The 18,977-nt window shown below is 43.6% G+C and overlaps 2 protein-coding genes across 2 annotated transcripts in view; one reads left to right on the top strand and one right to left on the bottom strand.

Moving 5' to 3' along the window:
• The window catches only part of cog5 (component of oligomeric golgi complex 5), a 114,283-nt gene extending 111,822 nt beyond the window's left edge, over nt 1-2,461 (bottom strand). The window contains exons 1-5 of the mRNA XM_080537613.1: nt 2,411-2,461; nt 2,008-2,147; nt 1,740-1,797; nt 1,322-1,376; nt 778-847 (exon numbers count right to left, since the gene is read on the bottom strand). Coding sequence (XP_080393739.1) covers nt 778-847; nt 1,322-1,376; nt 1,740-1,797; nt 2,008-2,147; nt 2,411-2,456 — 369 coding nt within the window. The 5' untranslated portion in view covers nt 2,457-2,461. The remainder of the gene's footprint in view (nt 1-777; nt 848-1,321; nt 1,377-1,739; nt 1,798-2,007; nt 2,148-2,410) is intronic.
• Nucleotides 2,462-3,080: 619 nt separating this feature from the next.
• dus4l (dihydrouridine synthase 4-like) overlaps nt 3,081-18,977 on the top strand; it is a 28,786-nt gene continuing 12,889 nt past the window's right edge. The window contains exons 1-11 of the mRNA XM_080538290.1: nt 3,081-3,358; nt 3,446-3,567; nt 3,788-3,905; nt 4,196-4,318; nt 4,947-5,173; nt 5,512-5,756; nt 6,688-6,794; nt 7,044-7,144; nt 7,323-7,470; nt 8,117-8,252; nt 16,155-16,248. Coding sequence (XP_080394416.1) covers nt 3,276-3,358; nt 3,446-3,567; nt 3,788-3,905; nt 4,196-4,318; nt 4,947-5,173; nt 5,512-5,756; nt 6,688-6,794; nt 7,044-7,144; nt 7,323-7,470; nt 8,117-8,252; nt 16,155-16,248 — 1,504 coding nt within the window. The 5' untranslated portion in view covers nt 3,081-3,275. The remainder of the gene's footprint in view (nt 3,359-3,445; nt 3,568-3,787; nt 3,906-4,195; nt 4,319-4,946; nt 5,174-5,511; nt 5,757-6,687; nt 6,795-7,043; nt 7,145-7,322; nt 7,471-8,116; nt 8,253-16,154; nt 16,249-18,977) is intronic.

Below are 18,977 nucleotides of genomic sequence, written 5' to 3'. Positions count from 1 at the left end.
TATTAGGCTCAGGCCCCTACATGGTATTATTGACTGGGTAGAAAAGGTTATACCATTCATTACCAATGTCCAAATCAAAACTGGTGCCTCCTGGCAATTGTCCTGGTGGAGACGTTACGTTACCTCAACAAAGTGTGTCTTTGCAATAGGCAGAGACGACAAAAATCAAAGCCCTTCCAATAAATAAGATTCAACCTTTTGAGTACAACAACATTTATTTTATGCTCTAGGCAAGGGGTCCGCGCAATAGACGGCGACCCTGGAGCAATTAGGGGTTCGGTGCCTTGCTCAAGGACAACATGGCCAGCACATGGCCAGCCGGGGTTCGAACCGCCTAGGTTCTGACCTCGCGATCATTAGACGCTGGTTCTACCGGCTGAGCCACAGCCGCCCCATAATACAGAACAATACATGCTGGGGTCATGTTGTACCTTTTAGAAAAAAGCATAAACTGAAGAAAGAAGAAGAAAAAAAAGAAAAGATAAAAAAGAAGCTTGGCAAATCCTACAAGCAAATGGGTGTTTGTATTCCCTCAGATGTCCCTCAGATGTCTTTCCAATAAACATGGAAATCAACTCCCTGAGCAGGAGTGCAGCAGGGATGAGATGCCGTGCCGTAAGCCAATCAGAGCGGAGGCGGGGGGGGTAATAAAGGGCGGCGAGGCAATCTGCACCTGTGATTGAGCCTCGATACACACGAACACAACACCATCAACACCTGAGATATACGACTGGTGTGTTTGTTTCTCAGCCAAAGGGAGGAAGGATGGATATATACCTGTAATCTGGCAAGCTGGGCAGTCCTGGAGACGATCTTGTTGTAGGGGTCAACAATTTTAGTCCTGATCCTACAAGAGAAAACAAATAGGGGGGGTTGAGTGATGACATTCAAAACTTGCTGACTGGCAGTTTATTCTCATAAGAACACAAGCACCTAGTCACTTGAATAGACCAATACTATGTTAATACAGTAGCTTCATCTAGTGTCTGACATAGGCTAGGATCAGGTGTGATTCTCATCATATCTGTCAATCATGATATTTACATTTACATTTTAACCATTTAGCAGACGCTTTTATCAAAAGCGACTCACAATTAGAGATTACAGAGACAGTCTCCTTGGAGTAACTTAGGGGTGGTGTTCCTGGTGGGATTTGAACTCATGACCTTCTGACCACCAGTCCAACTCACTATCCACTAGATCCTTTCAGACCAGAAAAGTGCCTAAGACAGGTGTTAGGGGGCTAGATGAGGTTTTAGGATTGGGCGTGACAGTCTGTGATGTCAGTGTGATTTCCCTGGTTTAGGTTGTGAGGACCTACCTGTCTACAGCTCCCTGCAGGGCAGCAATCCTTGTCTGCATCATCTGCAGCACCCCTAGGATTACACACAAACAATTCAATACATCCATGTCAAATTCCATTATGGAGTATAAACAATAATCACAATTTCTCTTATCGCCAGCTCAATACAATCCAGTCAACATTGAGAAGTGTTCTGTGGCAAATGAGGTGAGAGGCTTTACTAAATACTATGACCCTAGCGCCCCCCTATGGACTACATATAACATTGCAATGAAAGCATCTGGTTTAGCTAGTCAGTGGTGGATCCAGGCTGTTCCAGTATAATTTACAAAATGCATAGAAATTACAACATACATTTGGAGACCACATCATCAAAGCTATCAGTTAAAATCATAGCAGTTATCCTTAAATAAATCATGTACATTTAAATGGTTACCTTCAAGAGACTCAATCCCAGTTGCTTGAGCAAGCAAGTCCTCATGTCTGGCTACCACCTGACACAAGAAATATGTTTCCCAATGTCAATAAAGGAACAAACATGTTTTCTAATTCACATTTCACAAATCACTGATGACATAGAAATTACATTTATATGCTCTAGATCAAATGGAAAGCAATAAAGCACGTCATTAATCCTTCCTGATATCCTTACTGTCCGTATCCAAGCAAAGCGACAGACAGGTGTCAGATACTACAGTTAGTACCTGGCTGTGCAGCTCTTTGTCCAGTTGGCTAATGCCCTGCGCCAGCTTGGCAAGTTGTTCAGCAATGACAGCATGGTGGATGGCCTGAGCTGTGTACGTCTTCACGTCAAAGTCCTCCGTGAGAAAATCCGTATAGCATTCTGAAAACGAGATGTACTTTTAGCTCAACGTGTACTACTTTGTTGGCAGGTCAAAGCAAACAGTAACCTAAGCAGCTAGCTACTGCAATTCTGGTTAATGCCATTGCTGATGTTATTGCTGGCTGTCAAGCACAGAATCAACTCGGCATGCGAAAGCATAAAGCGCAAAATACACCAAAAACAACGTAATATGAACACTGGGATGTTAAGTAATAGTAACGTACAGAGTAGCGAAAAGCTTAACCATAATATTGCATTATTACCATCTTTCAGTAGAGCTTGAGTTGAAGCTTCCCCATTCCCCTCCATGACTGCCACTTCACCACATGACGTAGAATGTGTGCGACATGACGTTGGACAGTGAGACAGACACGCCCATAAAACAACACCTCTGCTGCACGTTTTTTGTCAACTTTGCTGTTTGTCCGGATCTTCATTTACAGTTTAGATCTGAAACATGACATACGATCAATAGTTCAGGTCATAGATATCGCAGGTAAATAGTGCAGGTCATAGATATCGCAATTGTTATGGCACGGGAGAAGACAGACTGTCTATGTAACCAACATACCAGTCCAACTGTTCGCTAACAGAAAACCCACCACCAGAGCTAGCTGCTAACTGGCTAGTTCACTGTAGCAGCAGTAGTAGTATAATAATATTATAATAATATAATATTATTATAGTAGTAGTAGTAGTAGTAGTAGTAGTAGTAGTAGTAGTAGTAGTAGTAGTAGTAGTAGTAATAGTAATAGTAATAGTAATAGTAGTAGTAATAGTAATAGTAGGAGGAGTAGTAGTAGTAGTATAGTAGTAGTAGTAGCAGCAGTAGGAGTAGTAGTAGTATAGTAGTAGTAGCAGCAGTAGTAGTATAGTAGTAGGAGTAGTAGTAGCAGCAGTAGTAGTAGTAGTAATAGTAGTATAGTAGTAGTAGCAGCAGGAGTAGTAGTAGTAATAGTAGTATAGTAGTAGAAGCAGTAGTAGTAGCAGCAGTAGTAGTAGTAGTAATAGTAGTAGGAGGAGTAGTAGTAATAGTAGTAGGAGTAGGAGGAGTAGTAGTAATAGTAGTAGTAGTAGTAGTAGTAGTAGTAGTAGTAGTAGGAGTAGGAGTAGGAGTAGGAGTAGAAGATGCCAGCCAACACCAACATGATGGACATGTTTGAAAAAGGCAAAGTTCTGAAAATATGTGCGCCTATGGTCCGGTATTCAAAGTAAGACATTAAAATACGAATTAATTGGTGTTGTTGACTTGTGCACAAGTCAGACTAGATGGCTAACTAATTGTCTGTTCTTGTCAGGTTGGCATTCAGGTCCCTTGTGAGGAAATATGATTGTGACATTTGCTTCACTCCAATGATAGTTGCTGCAGACTTCATGCGTTCTGTCAAAGCTAGAGACAGCGAATTTACAACCAATGAATGTAAGTATGTATTTCAGTGAAACACTAGGCCTAGGCTAAGTTGACACCTGTAAAATTGTCTAATACAGCACTTGTCTAATTCATTGTAGTATTAGGGGCTAATGTGGCATTTGCTGTATGCTTAGATATCATGACAGACGTTCTGTCGCAGGGTGAGTATTAGAATTCAAACGTTGTGTGAGGTATTTTTGATCACTCTTGTCTCTTTTTCTCCCTCCAGCTGACCATCCTCTGATAGTGCAGTTTGCGTCCAGTGATGCCCAGACCCTGGCTGATGCTGCCTGTGTGGTAGCACCCTTCTCTAATGGAGTGGATCTCAACTGTGGCTGTCCCCAAAGGTGCTACTAATGACAGAGTTATCTCATTCCCAGACACCGAACATGCAGAAGGTCTGGTGGACCGCGTCTCATACGCGTAGCCATTGGCTTTAACTCAATCATCTCTCACAGAACCCCCCCCCACACACACAGTCCTTGCACACCAACACAGGTTTCTGATTCAGTGCTATGCCCCACAGTGTGATTCACTGAAATAAAATAATGAAAAATACTGAGTATGAGTATATGCCGAGTGTTCATATTTTTCAGAGTGGTTGTCATTTGACAAGTGTCGTTGTCATTGTTTTCAGGTGGGCCATGTCAGAGGGATATGGGGCTTGCTTGATAAACAAACCTGAGTTGGTGAAAGACATGGTTCGACAAGTCAGGAACCAAGTGGACAATCCCAACTACACAGCCTCCATCAAAATCAGGTACAGCATGGTCATCATGGTAATTCAATGAAAACACATCAGTGAATCCCCTCTGCAATTTCTTAATCAGAATTGCTTTTATTACATCCAATGTACAGGTACACAAGTAAAATTCTTAGGCTTATGTTCTTTGTCGTTGGTACTGCAGCAGGATACAAAATCAACAATAGTAGAATAAAGTAAAGTAAGTAATAATAAAGTACAATAAGGCATATATTATGTAGTAAGCTACATTACAAGTTAAAAACACAATTAAAAACAATATAATTATAAGTGGCCTGGGGTGGTCTAGTGGTCTAGCACCACGGTCTACAGTGCACACATGGATTCGAATCTGGCCCATGCCCTGCTGACATGCCCTCTCTCCCTTCTTCTCCTTACTTTCCTGTCTGTCTTCACTATATCTGTCCAATAAAATGAAAAATGTGAGTGGGACTGCCCCACTCAGAGAAACTAAAATAAATAAATAAACAAACTGCTGCAATGTTGTCGTTGAAGACACCCAAACACAGCTGAAGTGCACAGTGCCATCTTGGTTTCCTGATTGACTGCTGGGTCTGTTTTGCCCATTACGGAATATTAGCGCTACCTTTCGCAAGGATCCAGCGTTCTCCTCTCTTCTCCGCAGAATCCACAAGGACCTGAAGCGGACGGTCGACCTGTGTCAGAAGGCCGAGGCAGCCGGAGTGTCCTGGGTCACGGTTCACGGTCGGACCGCAGACGAGCGCCACCAGCCGGTCAACCACGACGCCATAAAGATCATCAAGGACAGCCTCTCCATCCCCGTCATCGCCAACGGCGACATCAGGAACCTCCACGATTTGGAGTCCACTCACAAGCTCACCGGTGTCGACGGTCAGTCAGTTACTTCCCTGTGGAAAGGCGAAAGGATGGGACACACACAGTACACATAACAACTTATGTTGTTTCGCCATTCAAGCGAAAGTCCACCTTATTTATATCACGTCAATATTTACACCTGGGTGTCTGATATCATCCCACTATATTGTGTTTATCCTCTGATAGTCCCTGTCTGTGTTGATGAATGAGAAATGTACATAATTAATAAAATACATAATTTAATTGACATCAAGGTTTCATGTATAGTATAACATTGATTTATATAGACAGGTTATCTATATAGGTATGGCTAACTCATACCACCTTCCCCCCCCCTGTCGTCTGCCCTGTAGGTGTGATGGCAGCGCGGGGGTTGTTGGCCAACCCGGCCATGTTTGCTGGTTACGAGGAGACGCCTCTGGAGTGTGTCTGGGACTGGGTGGACATCTCTGTGGAGCAGGGGACCACCTTCACCTGTTTTCACCAACATCTTATGTACATGTTGGAGCGGGTCAGCTCTCAGCCGGAGAGGAAAGTGTTCAACTCCCTGGCCAGCACCTCTGCTGTCATAGACTACCTCCACAACACCTATGGAACAGTAGAGACATGAATTGTATCTGATGTTATTATGATGTATGTTTGATTTTTTTTTTATCCAATAAAAGCTTTTTATGATACTCTTTGACGACCTGTTTGTTCTCACTCTTGGCAAAATTGTTTTAAAGTATTGTTGTTGTTTTCTGCGTTGGATACATTGATTAGATATGATCTATGATTACTATTTTATATTCGAATTATATTATTATTATTATTATTATTATTATCATTGTTATATGTATTTATTATTATTATTATTTGATCTATTGTAGATTCTGCGCAGCCCTTTGAATCAAGTGAACACACAAAGATGACGTCATTCGAATGAGACAAATTTTTAAAAAAAAGTGACAGCTGTAACAGGAAGCTGAGGAAGGAAGAAGCGCTTCAAGTTGTCTGTGTTCCGTTCTCTTCATCCTGTCGACTCGATCTAGTTTGATATTGAGTACCGGTGAGCAGCTACATACTTTGTTAAGTGCAGAGCTTGGCGTCATGTTTGTGTATTATTTGTGTGGCTATTTATGTAATGATGTTTATGTTTCAAGAAAGTGCCATCGTTTTCTATTTAGCTAAGCTGGCTGGCAACCTGGCTGATGTCACTTTCCGAATGTAAAGGTGGAACCTGCACCTCGCAGTAGAGAGACGTTGAGAACACGGCCTCGTTGGAATCCCAAAACGGATTCATATTCACAGTATTCGGCGTGTCATAACATACGCCAGTGAACTTTGGACAGAGTAAGAAGCTTATCTCTGAACACAGGGACTTTGTTGTTTTGCATGTGAGGGCATTAAAACCATTATATACAAGGAACTATATAGTTGCCTGAATTTGCCTCTGCTTCTGAGATGAACCAAAACGAAACGGAGCCAGCCACTTCCTGCCAAGTCTGGGAAAAACTCGATTTGCTGAAATGTTTAATATTTTTTTTCAGAATCTATCATTAGAGATGACGTTGCAGTGGACTGCTGTGGCCACTTTCTTGTATGTGGAGATTGGAGTCCTCCTCATCCTCTGTCTACCCTTCATTTCAGCCAGGAGGTACTGTATGGCCACTACAAACTGCTAAATGCCAAAATGGTTGGAATACTTTCAAGATGTGATCATGCTAGAACTGTCCACGGCCGGGTAAATAAAGCCAAGGCCACTAATGTGGAAAGGGGCTGCCTCTCTAATAACAGACCTAGTAGTAGTAGAACATACATCTTTATTAATAGTGTGATCCTAAACAATGTTTTGCCAAAGTCAAATCTGCTGATGCTTTGACGTGTGTGTGTGTGTGGTCCACAGATGGCAGACTATTTTCAAGCTGAACATATGGAACAAATTGGCCAGCTTTTGGAACAAAATCTTCCTCACCATGATCATAATCCTCATAGTGCTCTTCCTCGGTATGTTGATGGTAGTGACACACAATGACTCGGAATCATTCTCCTTGAGCGCATGTTTATTATCACATTGCTCCGAATGATAGATTAATGCTAGATTAATAAAGTTTGATTTGATTTGGAAAGTAATGCACTACATAGGTTGTCTTTTGAGACACATATTTCCCTCGTATCCCTGCAGATGCTGTGCGCGAGGTGAGGAAGTATTCAGGGGCGGAGCATGGCAAAGACGCTAAGCTGCACCCCAACATGTTTGACCACCTGCACATGAAGCTGTTCAGAGCCCAGAGGAACCTCTACATCTCTGGGTTTTCTCTCTTCCTTTGGCTGTGAGTCCTGCCTTTGTCATCATTTGTTTATGAATGCAAAATCTTTTTGCTACATTGTGCCTTCTGAACATGGTGAGACTAACGTGACCTTACTGACCAGCATCCCATTGACAGCCATGCTAGGTCAAAACCTAAAAATGACCCAAACCCTGGAAATCCCCCTCTTGTCTGACACTTAGCTGTCAATGCGCCTTGTGTCTTTGTTATCCTGGAGATGTACATTTACATTTTAACCTTTTAGCAAACACTTTTATCCAGCGACTTACAATTAGAGATTACACTCCCTGGAGTAATTTAGAGCTACATGCCTTACTCAAGTAACACACCTTCTGACCACCAGTCCAACTCACCATCCACTAGGCCAGTGTTTCTCAACCCTATCCTCGGGCCACCCCAGCCGCACCACATAATGTGTTTGATCTGTTCCACCACCAGCACACCTGATTCAACTAATCAAGTACAAAGCAATTATGGTTTTGTACTTGATTAGTTGAATCAGGTGTGCTGGTGGTGGAACAGATCAAATATGTGGAGCGGCTGGGGCGCCCGGAGGAGAGGGTTGAGAAACACTGCACTAGGCCACCACTATACCCTCATCATCTGTTTGCTGGTAGCTATACTGAACCCCTGTTGTGGTTCTCCACAGGGTGATGAGGCGGGTGATCACCCTGATCAACCAGCTGGCCTCCGCCTCAGGCACCACGGCCGCCCTGCAGACCCAGGCCGAGACCGCCAACCAGGCCGCCAAGAAGTACATGGAGGACAACGAGCTCCTGAAGCAGGTGAAGTGCCTCTATCTACATCACCTATGGGCTCCTACATCACCCATGGGCTCCTTTATCATCGATGGGCTCCTACATCACCCATGGGCTCCTTTATCATCTATGGCAGGGGTCGGCAATTAGGTTTGGCCTCGGGCCCCAAAAAATTTGAGCCACTAGATGGTGGGCCCGAACGTAATCAAAGGCTAATTTAAGTAATTGATTGTTTAAAAATGTGACACGTTCTAATGCCTTGACTTTTCTTTCGAAAAATGTACACATCGCTAGTCAACTAACACAGCTTGTTTTGTGAGCCTGCTAACAATGTAAAGTAGTCTTATAGTTAACTAGGTAGCAGTCCAATCCATTACGTTGCAGTATTAGGCTTGACTAGCGAGTTTGTGTTGTGATTCTCAACAACGTTGAAACATAGTTTCACCCTTTTCCATATTTTTTAATAATAAATGTGTGGACTGACGATGTATCGCAGCCTAACTTATTCTAATAATTATTTAACATAGTTTTATTCTGAATGATTCCCCCCTCCTCCCAGACAAGGTCACATTATTATTCGATTGGTTGTTTGCGTGTCGGGTGAAGTTAGCTAAACATTTAACCTGCTAGCTAGCAAGAGAAACATAATGTCACTCTCCAAAGGTCTAAAGAGGAAAGTTGACGGTGAAAACAGGTTATTTAAAGAGGAATGGACAGCGAACTGTACGTTCATCCTACCTGGTTTCATCAATGCAAAACACATTTTACGTGCTCACAATGTTCCCTTTCTATACATGCGAGTCGTCCTTTTCGTCAATGAATGCGATAAAGATGCACGAGAGGAATCGATTGATGCATAAATTTTTTTTAAAAACTGGCTGCGGATTAAAGTGACGTCCATATCACCAGATATCAAGCAAATAGTGACCGATGGGAGATGCCACTTTTCACATTAAGTGAGTACCAAGCCTGTCGTTATTGTATTTAATAACCTAATTGTATTTTGTATATTTTGAATGAATGGCTTATGGCTCATTGTAATTATTATCCCTAATAGCGCGTTTGCTCTGTCGTTTCAGGAGCATAGGCCTACCACCACTTTTGCGCCAATTTTGTTGTCAATGTTTTTCAGAAAATTAAACTGAATTTGCTTTGTTACTGTTCATATGTGTGTTGCAGTCACATACGTAAACATTACGTTTGAATGATTTAATGAGCTGATGTTATTTTTTTCAAACCACACACCGCATGTTGGCTATTTCAGCACCACGCCTTGTCCACCTACTTATGATTCACTGTTAGGGCTTACACACCGGCAGTTCCGAACGCCGGTTCGCGTTCGCGTACCGAAACCTCCGAACGTTGGCGCTGTCTGGCGAACGAGCCCGCGTTCATACCAGTGTATCGTTCGCCAGACAGCGCCAACGTTCGGAGGTTTCGGTACGCGAACCGGCGTTCGGAACTGCCGGTGTGAAAGAGGCCTATGAGGGGTTCAGGGTCAGTGCGCTTCGGTGCACCCCGCTGCCTGATTGTCTGTCCCTGTGTTCACTCTCAACATGAATAAAAGTACAATAAGCATTATTCAGGTGGAGGTAGATTCTCTATTCGGACATTATAGGCGCTATATGTGGGACTGTCGGTCCGATATTGTGAGAAAAAAAAAAGTGGATTCTCAAAATAATCTGCTGGGCCAAATATTATTGGTGATGCCAAGGGCCCCCTATTGCTGACCCCTGATCTATGGGCTCCTACATCATCGATGGGCTCCTTTATCATCTATGGGCACCAGTGTTTCCCCTACCATTGCCTTGGGGGGGCGGGCCGCCCTCCCAACGGAACCCCCCGCCCCCCCAAGAAAGAGGAATTATTACGGACGTAGACACCAAACATCTGACAAGCAGGCTAAAATATCCGCGTTTTTTAAACGCACCCAACCCGAATCTGGCGAGTGGCAAGCCCATAGGCTCGTTGGAAACGTTAGTCCACCGTAGTCTCGCATAGCCAGACCTATCTCCACACTCCGCGCTGTGCCAGCGCTGGAGAATAATACAAGATTTTGCGCAAGTGTGCGCGCGAGACGCGAGAGTTTTTGCCGGCTGTGATGTCTGCAGATTGAAAGTAAGCAAGTTGAAACGTTAGCAAATATAATTGCTGAGTGTTCTGACAGAGAAAGTTGGTTAAAATTGGTCGTTATTATCGTGACTAGAAAGTGTCTGACTATAGTTCCATAGTGTAAATAGTGTCAAAGAACTAGCAAGCTAGCTAGCTCAGAGGTGATGAGATGAGCTAGTCTCCTTGCACACTTGCCAGCTAAAGAGCTAACCGGAGGCACTTTATTATTTTACTTAAAGTAGATATACTATCTTTCTTATTCTGCTAGAGTTGGGCTTCATGGTAAATACCATAATGGCATATTTACAGTACATGGACAGTTGATTGAAGCATTGGAAATGTCTGTTTTTTATAGTTGGACATACAATTCTTTTTCAGGTGAGAGTAAAGTCAAATTGACATTATCTGACTGCATTGCCCACAGCAATCCAATATTCAATTATAATTATGTTATAAATTGATATGGATCAATGTATGCCTCTTATTAGATTATAAATACTCTGGCTGTTTTGTTTAGCTTTTGGTTGACAGCAAAAGGGAGCGAGGAGGATAGGGAGGGAGAGAAGGAGAGAGAGCAGGATGGTGTCGGCACACCAGAGAGAGAGAGAGCAAGAACCAGGTGAGAAAGTGGACAGGTACCACATAAGTAAGTAGCCTTGAGAACCGATGGTTCTGGAGCCTAGTGGCCCATAGGGCAGGAGCCTATCTCCTGTTTCCGTAGCGTGAGGCGGCTTAATGTACAAGTACACCCCTGGACATGAGCTGGTATGAGGCAGGGTCTTACCCCCTGGGGGGGGGGGTCCATGCCACCCCCCCCAAGGCAGCAAACCTAGGGGAAACACTGGGCACCTTTATCATCTATGGGCTCCTTTATCATCTATGGGCTCCTACATCACCTATGGGCACCTTTATCATCTATGGGCTCCTACATCACCTATGGGCTCCTTTATCATCTATGGGCTCCTACATCACCTATGGGCTCCTTTATCATCTATGGGCTCCTACATCACCTATGGGCTCCTTTATCACCTATGGGCAGGGGTGCACATAACTTTTTGGGGCCAGTGCTCAGAGGAGCACCTAGGGATGCTGCTTGGTGCTCCCCGAGCTCGCGAGTCACGACACGTCCCACAGGATGGATAAAAAAGGGATACATGGATAACTTATATTAGCAAAACGACATTTATTCATAAATAAAGATGAACGAACACATGATTGTGTGCAAAACAAAAGAAACAAATGCAAAATCAAATGACTGCTCTTTAAGCATGAAAGTCTGTCAGACTCCTTTAAACACAATGAAATCAACTGACATCTCTTTAAGCACTAACTGAATGTCTGTTCTTTAAATACAATGAAATCAACTGACATCTCTTTAAGCACTAACTGAATGTCTGTTCTTTAAACACACTGAAATCAACTGACATCTCTTTAAGCACTGCTCTGTTCTGTAAACACTGAAATCAACTTTTCAACAAAAAGTTACAGCCTAAGCATTTACTTATGCTACAAGCTTAATCATCATCATCACTGCTCTCTTGACTGTTGTTAATACTGTCCTCAATTTCAACCATGGTAGAGGATGTTGTAGGGCAGGCTATCACTTTAAATAGCTCATTATTTTGATTGTGCAACAAAGTCTTTTTTTTCTTTTCTAATAGAATTCCCAACCATATTCCCTGGGTCAGGGGTCTAGGTGCGATAATGAAGCTGTAAAACAAACGTCTGAACGTTTGAAAGCTTCAGAGAAAAGAAACGTGAAGTCCCTTGGTGTTGTTTTTCCTTTTAGCGACGAGTCGTTCGGGACTGAATTTTCACGTGTCGGCGTGATAACCGTGCGATACGCGGAATGAAAGTACAAGTTACGATACTTTCCGAATGTTTTCGTGAGGGGAGTCGCCGTGGTCGTCGTCGGTGGGTACATTGTGGTCATGAAAGGATATGGTATTGGTATTAACGGGCAGTCAGCAGTCAGCAGTAGGAGTTTTGAGGAAGTCAATTCCTCTCCCAGCTGTTGGTGCGCAAGAGCGCGTTCATGCCGCTGATCTGCCGCGCAGCATGCATTTTGGCGACGCATGCGCACTGGCGCACCAGTTATGTGCACCCCTGCCTATGGGCTCCTTTATCATCTATCAGCTCCTTTATCACCTATGGGCTCCTTTATCACCTATGGGCTCCTTTATCATCTATCAGCTCCTTTATCACCTATGGGCTCTTTTATCACCTATGGGCTCCTTTATCATCTATGGGCTCCTTTATCATCTATCAGCTCCTTTATCATCTATGGGCTCCTTTATCATCTATGGGCTCCTTTATCACCTATGGGCACCTTTATCACCTATGGGCACCTTTATCACCTATGGGCTCCTTTATCACCTATGGGCTCCTTTATCATCTATGGGCTCCTTTATCATCTATCAGCTCCTTTATCACCTATGGCAGGGGTGGCCAACCAGTCGGAGACTAAGAGCCACAAAAAAATATTGGGGTACCACAAAGAGCCACATCATACATGCGGGCTCACAAAAGCACTCACACACACACACACACACACACACACACACACACACACACACACACACACACACAATAATACATTTCCAATAGGCTACTTTGCAGACAGATTTATTTATTTTTCTTTCTCACACACATGACTGAATATGCATGAATGAAATGAAAGCAGGTGGGAAAGCTGCTAAATATCATCTCTTCTCTGCCTCGGAGATCTGAAACGAGAGAGAGGGAGGAAGCAGCTTCTGTTATTTCTTGTCAAGGTTAGCATGCACACACAGTCTTTCCCTCTCTCATACTCTCTCCACACACAGAAATATAACAATTTACAATAGCCTACCTCACAATAACAGTGTATGTGACAAATATTTTTGTCTTACCTGTTGCTCCTTTGACTCAGTGGGACTTCTGGCAGTCCTTGCTTGCCACAATCCTCTTCAAATCTGGTTCGTATTCTGTTGTGGCCACTCGAAGCAGTTCCTTCACATGTGTGTCAATCCGAACAGAACTACTTTTTTTTTCTTTTTTTTCCTAGCACCAGGGGAGCCCCCCCTCCCAAATTTCGTTGTTTGGCAGATGAGCAAAGGAAGTTTTTAGCCGAGTGGGAGAGTGAATATTTCTTTGTGGAGCGCAATGGAAAGCCATTCTGCCTGATATGCCAAACATCGTTGGCACATTACAAAGCTTCCAATCTCCAGCGCCATTTCAGCACAACGCATGCTAACATTGACCAGGAGTTTCGAAAAGGAACCGAACTTCGCAAGGGTAAATTAAACAGCTTGAAAAGCCAGACACAAACACAGACCAAGTTGTTCCAAAGATTTGTTAAGCAATCAGAGACAGTGACACTTGCATCCTATCAAGTGGCCTGGAACATTGCACGTGCTAAAAAGCCATACAATGAAGGAGAGTTTATTAAGAAATGCATCATGAATGAATGAATGGTCTTTATTGTCATTGATATAGTACAGGTACCGTCTGGCTGGCTTTTCAAGCTGTTTAATTTACCCTTGCGAAGTTCGGTTCCTTTTCGAAACTCCTGGTCAATGTTAGCATGCGTTGTGCTGAAATGGCGCTGGAGATTGGAAGCTTTGTAATGTGCCAACGATGTTTGGCATATCAGGCAGAATGGCTTTCCATTGCGCTCCACAAAGAAATATTCACTCTCCCACTCGGCTAAAAACTTCCTTTGCTCATCTCCATACTTGCGTTTAGCTGTACATTTCTTCCCTGACATTTTTATTTTGTTGTTGTTATCCGTAATTTGTCAATAAATGAACTGTCAAAAAGCCGTGTTACGTGACAGCTTCTCCTCAGAACGGACAATTAGGGAACAGTGTTGCCATGATATGGCCGATTCCAGCCCAATCGGGCTACTTATGATCACTCTGGGTGGGTTTTTAGACTCTGGTTGGGCTGAAAAATCAATCCAATCTGGCAACATTGTTAGTGACTCGAGATGATCCTTGAAAAAAAAGTATCGGGTTACAGCAGTGTGCAGCGAGACAGAGGCCGCGTTCGTAAATTCGCTCTGAGAACGTTGGTGCCTCCACGTCTCTTGTCCAATCAAATTACTTGGTTCCATTATGACGTTAAACCCAGTGTGCGCTCCGGCGAATTTACGAACGCGGCCTGTCAGAGAGCGCTACACCAACACTTTTAATGAATGGATTGAAGAGCCGCACACAGACAGCCAAAGAGCCGCATGCGGCTCGCGAGCCGCGGGTTGGCCACCCCTGACCTATGGGCTCCTTTATCACCTATGGGCTCCTTTATCATCTATGGGCTCCTTTATCATCTATCAGCTCCTTTATCACCTATGGGCTCCTTTATCACCTATGGGCTCCTTTATCATCTATGGGCTCCTTTATCATCTATGGGCTCCTTTATCATCTATGGGCTCCTTTATCATCTATGGGCTCCTTTATCATCTATGGGCTCCTTTATCATCTATCGGCTCCTTTATCATCTATGGGCTCCTACATCACCTATGGGCTCCTTTATCATCTATGGGCTCCTACATCACCTATGGGCTCCTTTATCATCTATGGGCTCCTTTATCATCTATCGGCTCCTTTATCATCTATGGGCTCCTTTATCACCTATGGGCTCCTTTATCACCTATGGGCTCCTTTATCACCTATGGGCTCCTTTATCATCTATGGGCTCCTTTATCACCTATGGGCTCCTTTATCATCTATGGGCTCCTTTATCATCTATGGGCACCTTTATCACCTATGGGCTCCTTTATCACCTATGGGCACCTTTATCACCTATGGGCTCCTTTATCATCTATGGGCTCCTTTATCACCTATGGGCACCTTTATCACCTATGGGCTCCTTTATCACCTATGGGCACCTTTATCACCTATGGGCTCCTTTATCACCTATGGGCTCCTTTATCATCTATGGGCTCCTACATCACCCATGGGCACCTTTATCATCTATGGGCTCCTACATCACCCATGGGCACCTTTATCATCTATGAGCACCTACTGTATATCACCCATGCTAAGGCACAAATTATGTAACACAATATAGCTTTCACACACTGTAAATATCTCCATAGGAGATCCCAACCGTCAGTATAAGTCATTGAGACAAAAGGGTGTCGCGAACCAGTTTTAAGTCACATTAACAAAAGTCCTGCAGCAGGACCAGAATTGATTGTCACGACTGTTAGTATCTACAGTAGGGCCGTAGGTCACTGGTCCTAGAAACCAGCGGTGGTGAGGTGTGTGTTTACAGACTAACAGTGGTGAGGTGTGTGTTTACAGACTAGTGGTGATGAGGTGTGTGTTTACAGACTAACAGTGATGAGGTGTGTGTTTACAGACTAACAGTGGTGAGGTGTGTGTTTACAGACTAACAGTGGTGAGGTGTGTGTTTACAGACTAACAGTGGTGAGGTGTGTGTTTACAGACTAGTGGTGGTGAGGTGTGTTTACAGACTAACAGTGATTAGGTGTGTGTTAACTGTGTTTACAGACTAACAGTGGTGAGGTGTGTGTTTACAGACTAATAGTGGTGAGGTGTGTGTTTATAGACTAGTGGTGGTGAGGTGTGTTTACAGACTAACAGTGATTAGGTGTGTGTTTACAGACTAACAGTGGTGAGATGTGTGTTTACAGACTAACAGTGGTGAGGTGTGTGTTTATAGACTAGTGGTGGTGAGGTGTGTGTTTACAGACTAACAGTGGTGAGGTGTGTGTTTACAGACTAACAGTGGTGAGGTGTGTGTTTACAGACTAACAGTGGTGAGGTGTGTGTTTACAGACTAACAGTGGTGAGGTGTGTGTGTTTACAGACTCTGAAGGACGGTAAACCAGCTGCTGAGGGCAACCAGCTGCTGAGGGAAGAGGTGGAGAAACTCAGAGGAGAGCTGGCGACCTCAAACGAAGGTTGGCAGACACACACACACATACAGTATATCTCAAAAGTGAGTACACCCTTTAGATTTTTGCAAATATTCTGTTATATCCTTTCAGGGGATAACATTATCCTACTGAAACTTTGATATAACTTAAAGTAGTCATTATGCTGATTGAATAACAGTATAGATTTATTGTCCTTTGAAAATTACCCAGTACACAGCTGTTAATGTCTAAACAGCTGGCAACAAAAGTGAGTACACCCCATAGTGAACATGTCCTAATTGTGCCCAATGATGTTGTTTTCCCGCCCTGGTGTCATGTGACTCGTTAGTGTTACAAGGATTCAGGTGTAAATGATAAGCAGGGCTGTTAAATTTGGTGTTTTGGGCACAATTCTCTCTGAATGCTGGACAACATGGCACCTCATGGCAAGGAACTCTCTGAGCGGCTGAAAAAAAGGATTATTGCGCTTCACAAAGATGGCCTTGGCTATAAGAAGATTGCCAACACCCTGAAAATGAGTTGCAGCACAGTGGCTAAGATCATACAGCGGTTTTCCAGGACAGGTTCCACTCGGAACAGGCCTCGCCAGGGTCGACCAAAGAAGTTGAGTCCACGTGCTCAGCGTCATATCCAGAGGTTGGTTTCCAAAAATAGACGTGCGAGTGCTTCCAGCATTGCTGCAGAGGTTGCAGAAGTGGGATGTCAGCCTGTCAGTGCCCAGACCTTACGCCGCACACTGCATCAAATCGGTTTGTATGGCCGTCGCCCCAGACAGAAGCCTCTTCTGAAACCGATGCATAAGAAAGCCCGCAAACAGTTTGCTGAAGACAATGAATCCAAGAACATGAGTTACTGGAACCATGTCCTGTGGTCTGATGAGACCAAAATAAACCTGTTTGGGTCAGATGGTGTCCGGCGTGTGTGGCGGCACCCTGGTGAGGAGTACCAAGACAAATGTGTTTTGCCTACAGTCAAGTGTCACGACCCAACAGCAAGGTGCGTACATTGATAGTCAATGGGCTCGTTCCCACACAGGGCCCGAGGCCGGACACAGGTAGATTAGCTCAGGGTTAGCTGACAGCACCCAGGTAGATGTTAAGGGGAAATGGCTTACCTGGCTCCGATGTATCGTGGCGTGGTCCGCGGGGATACTGAACAGCCCGCACGTTCGTTCAGTGGGGTGTTCCTTCCCATTCAGTATTGACATATAACAAAACAAACAAAACCGGACACGACACAACACGACCTCGGGGGTAATCCAATATTCCACACGGTAATAGTCTTGATAATAATTGTCAAAGGGGTTCTCTTCTAGGTAAGGCGTCTCAATCAGTATTTCTCTTCTCAGTTAACTCCACTCTCTCCACCCTCAGGTAGCAAATGAGCACCTGTCATATACCTTTCGAGAAACTCACCAACAGGCAAGCCACTCCCCCATGTACCCTGGGTAGCCAATCAACACCCCCTGAGCTTACCATGACAACTAGGAACAGTTGGATCATGACATTCCTCCCCCCATAAACAAAAACACACACACAATTAACTTTTTCTTCATTTTGTGTTTGTTTTCTCTTTTTTTCTTTTTTTCTTATTTTCTTTACACACACACACACACACATATTATCTACTTCTAAAATAACACATATAAGCTTTTATTCTAGTACTCTAGATTCTAAGCTTGCCATAAATCAGTATGTTTGTCTGTTCTTAAGTGAGGTAACGTTTACGCTAGCCTGGAACTAAGAACACAGAAAATGAGGAGTTCACAAATAATTAGAAAATCTGATCTAACTCCTGTAGGAAAATCCATTAATCTAACATATAATTTCAACCTCTAGAGAGAGCATCAGCGATGACATTGTCCTTGCCCGCTATATGTTTAACCACCAGGTTGTACGGTTGTAACACTAGTCCCCAACGAAACACTCTGGCGTTAGCACTACGGAACTTGGCCAAGAATGCCAAGGGGTTATGGTCGGAGTATACAACCACTGACTGCTCCTCTCCAATATCTGGTAGGTCACGTTGTACACAAGCTACCACCGTCTCTTTCTCCCTCATATGCTTTCATGGCATTTATGTGACATAAGCGGGTTTTAGACCGCCTCTCTGGGGTACTGACTACATAATTGAGGTTTCCAACCTTCCTCAAGACTCTGTAAGGCCCAGCAAACATTAGGGATGGACGGTTTCCAATTATTGAAACCGAAAAACCGTCAAAGACTAAAACCGGGGTTTTCCGGTTAACCGAAAAAAAAATGTAAAAAATAAATAAATAAAGAGCGCCAATTTCAAATAATTGAGCCCTACTGCTACAATACACTCATGTCGAACACCATTAAAACACCGTAAGCACAGTCACAACACATTTAGGCTACTTAGTTTCACAAATATAAGTGGAAAGGCAGACTTTTGTAAGCTACACCATACAAGAAAACACATGAACACTTAACACACCAGCTCCGCTGATCCAGGGTGCACGCCTGCACGGAAGATCATCTCTTGGAACAGCGTCTTCATTGAATGAACTGCTTTCTCAATATCTTGGTTCTTAGACAAAGTTTCAGCTGCTGCTCAATGTATTTAAATATTTGAATACTGCTCAATAATCACTGAAATATTAGACTTAGAATTATGCAGTGAACATACTTAAAGCTTTTCATAAAAACCACATGCCGCGAGACTGACTCGTCCTGAACTGTCGTAAGTCAATCAACAAAGAATGCCCCATCAAAATAAAAGTGCCCATGGTA

The sequence above is a fragment of the Nansenia antarctica genome (assembly GCF_963989245.1).
Source record: "Nansenia antarctica genome assembly, chromosome: 8".
Classification (NCBI taxonomy): domain Eukaryota; kingdom Metazoa; phylum Chordata; class Actinopteri; order Argentiniformes; family Microstomatidae; genus Nansenia; species Nansenia antarctica.
This window is presented reverse-complemented; position numbering and strand designations above follow the sequence as displayed.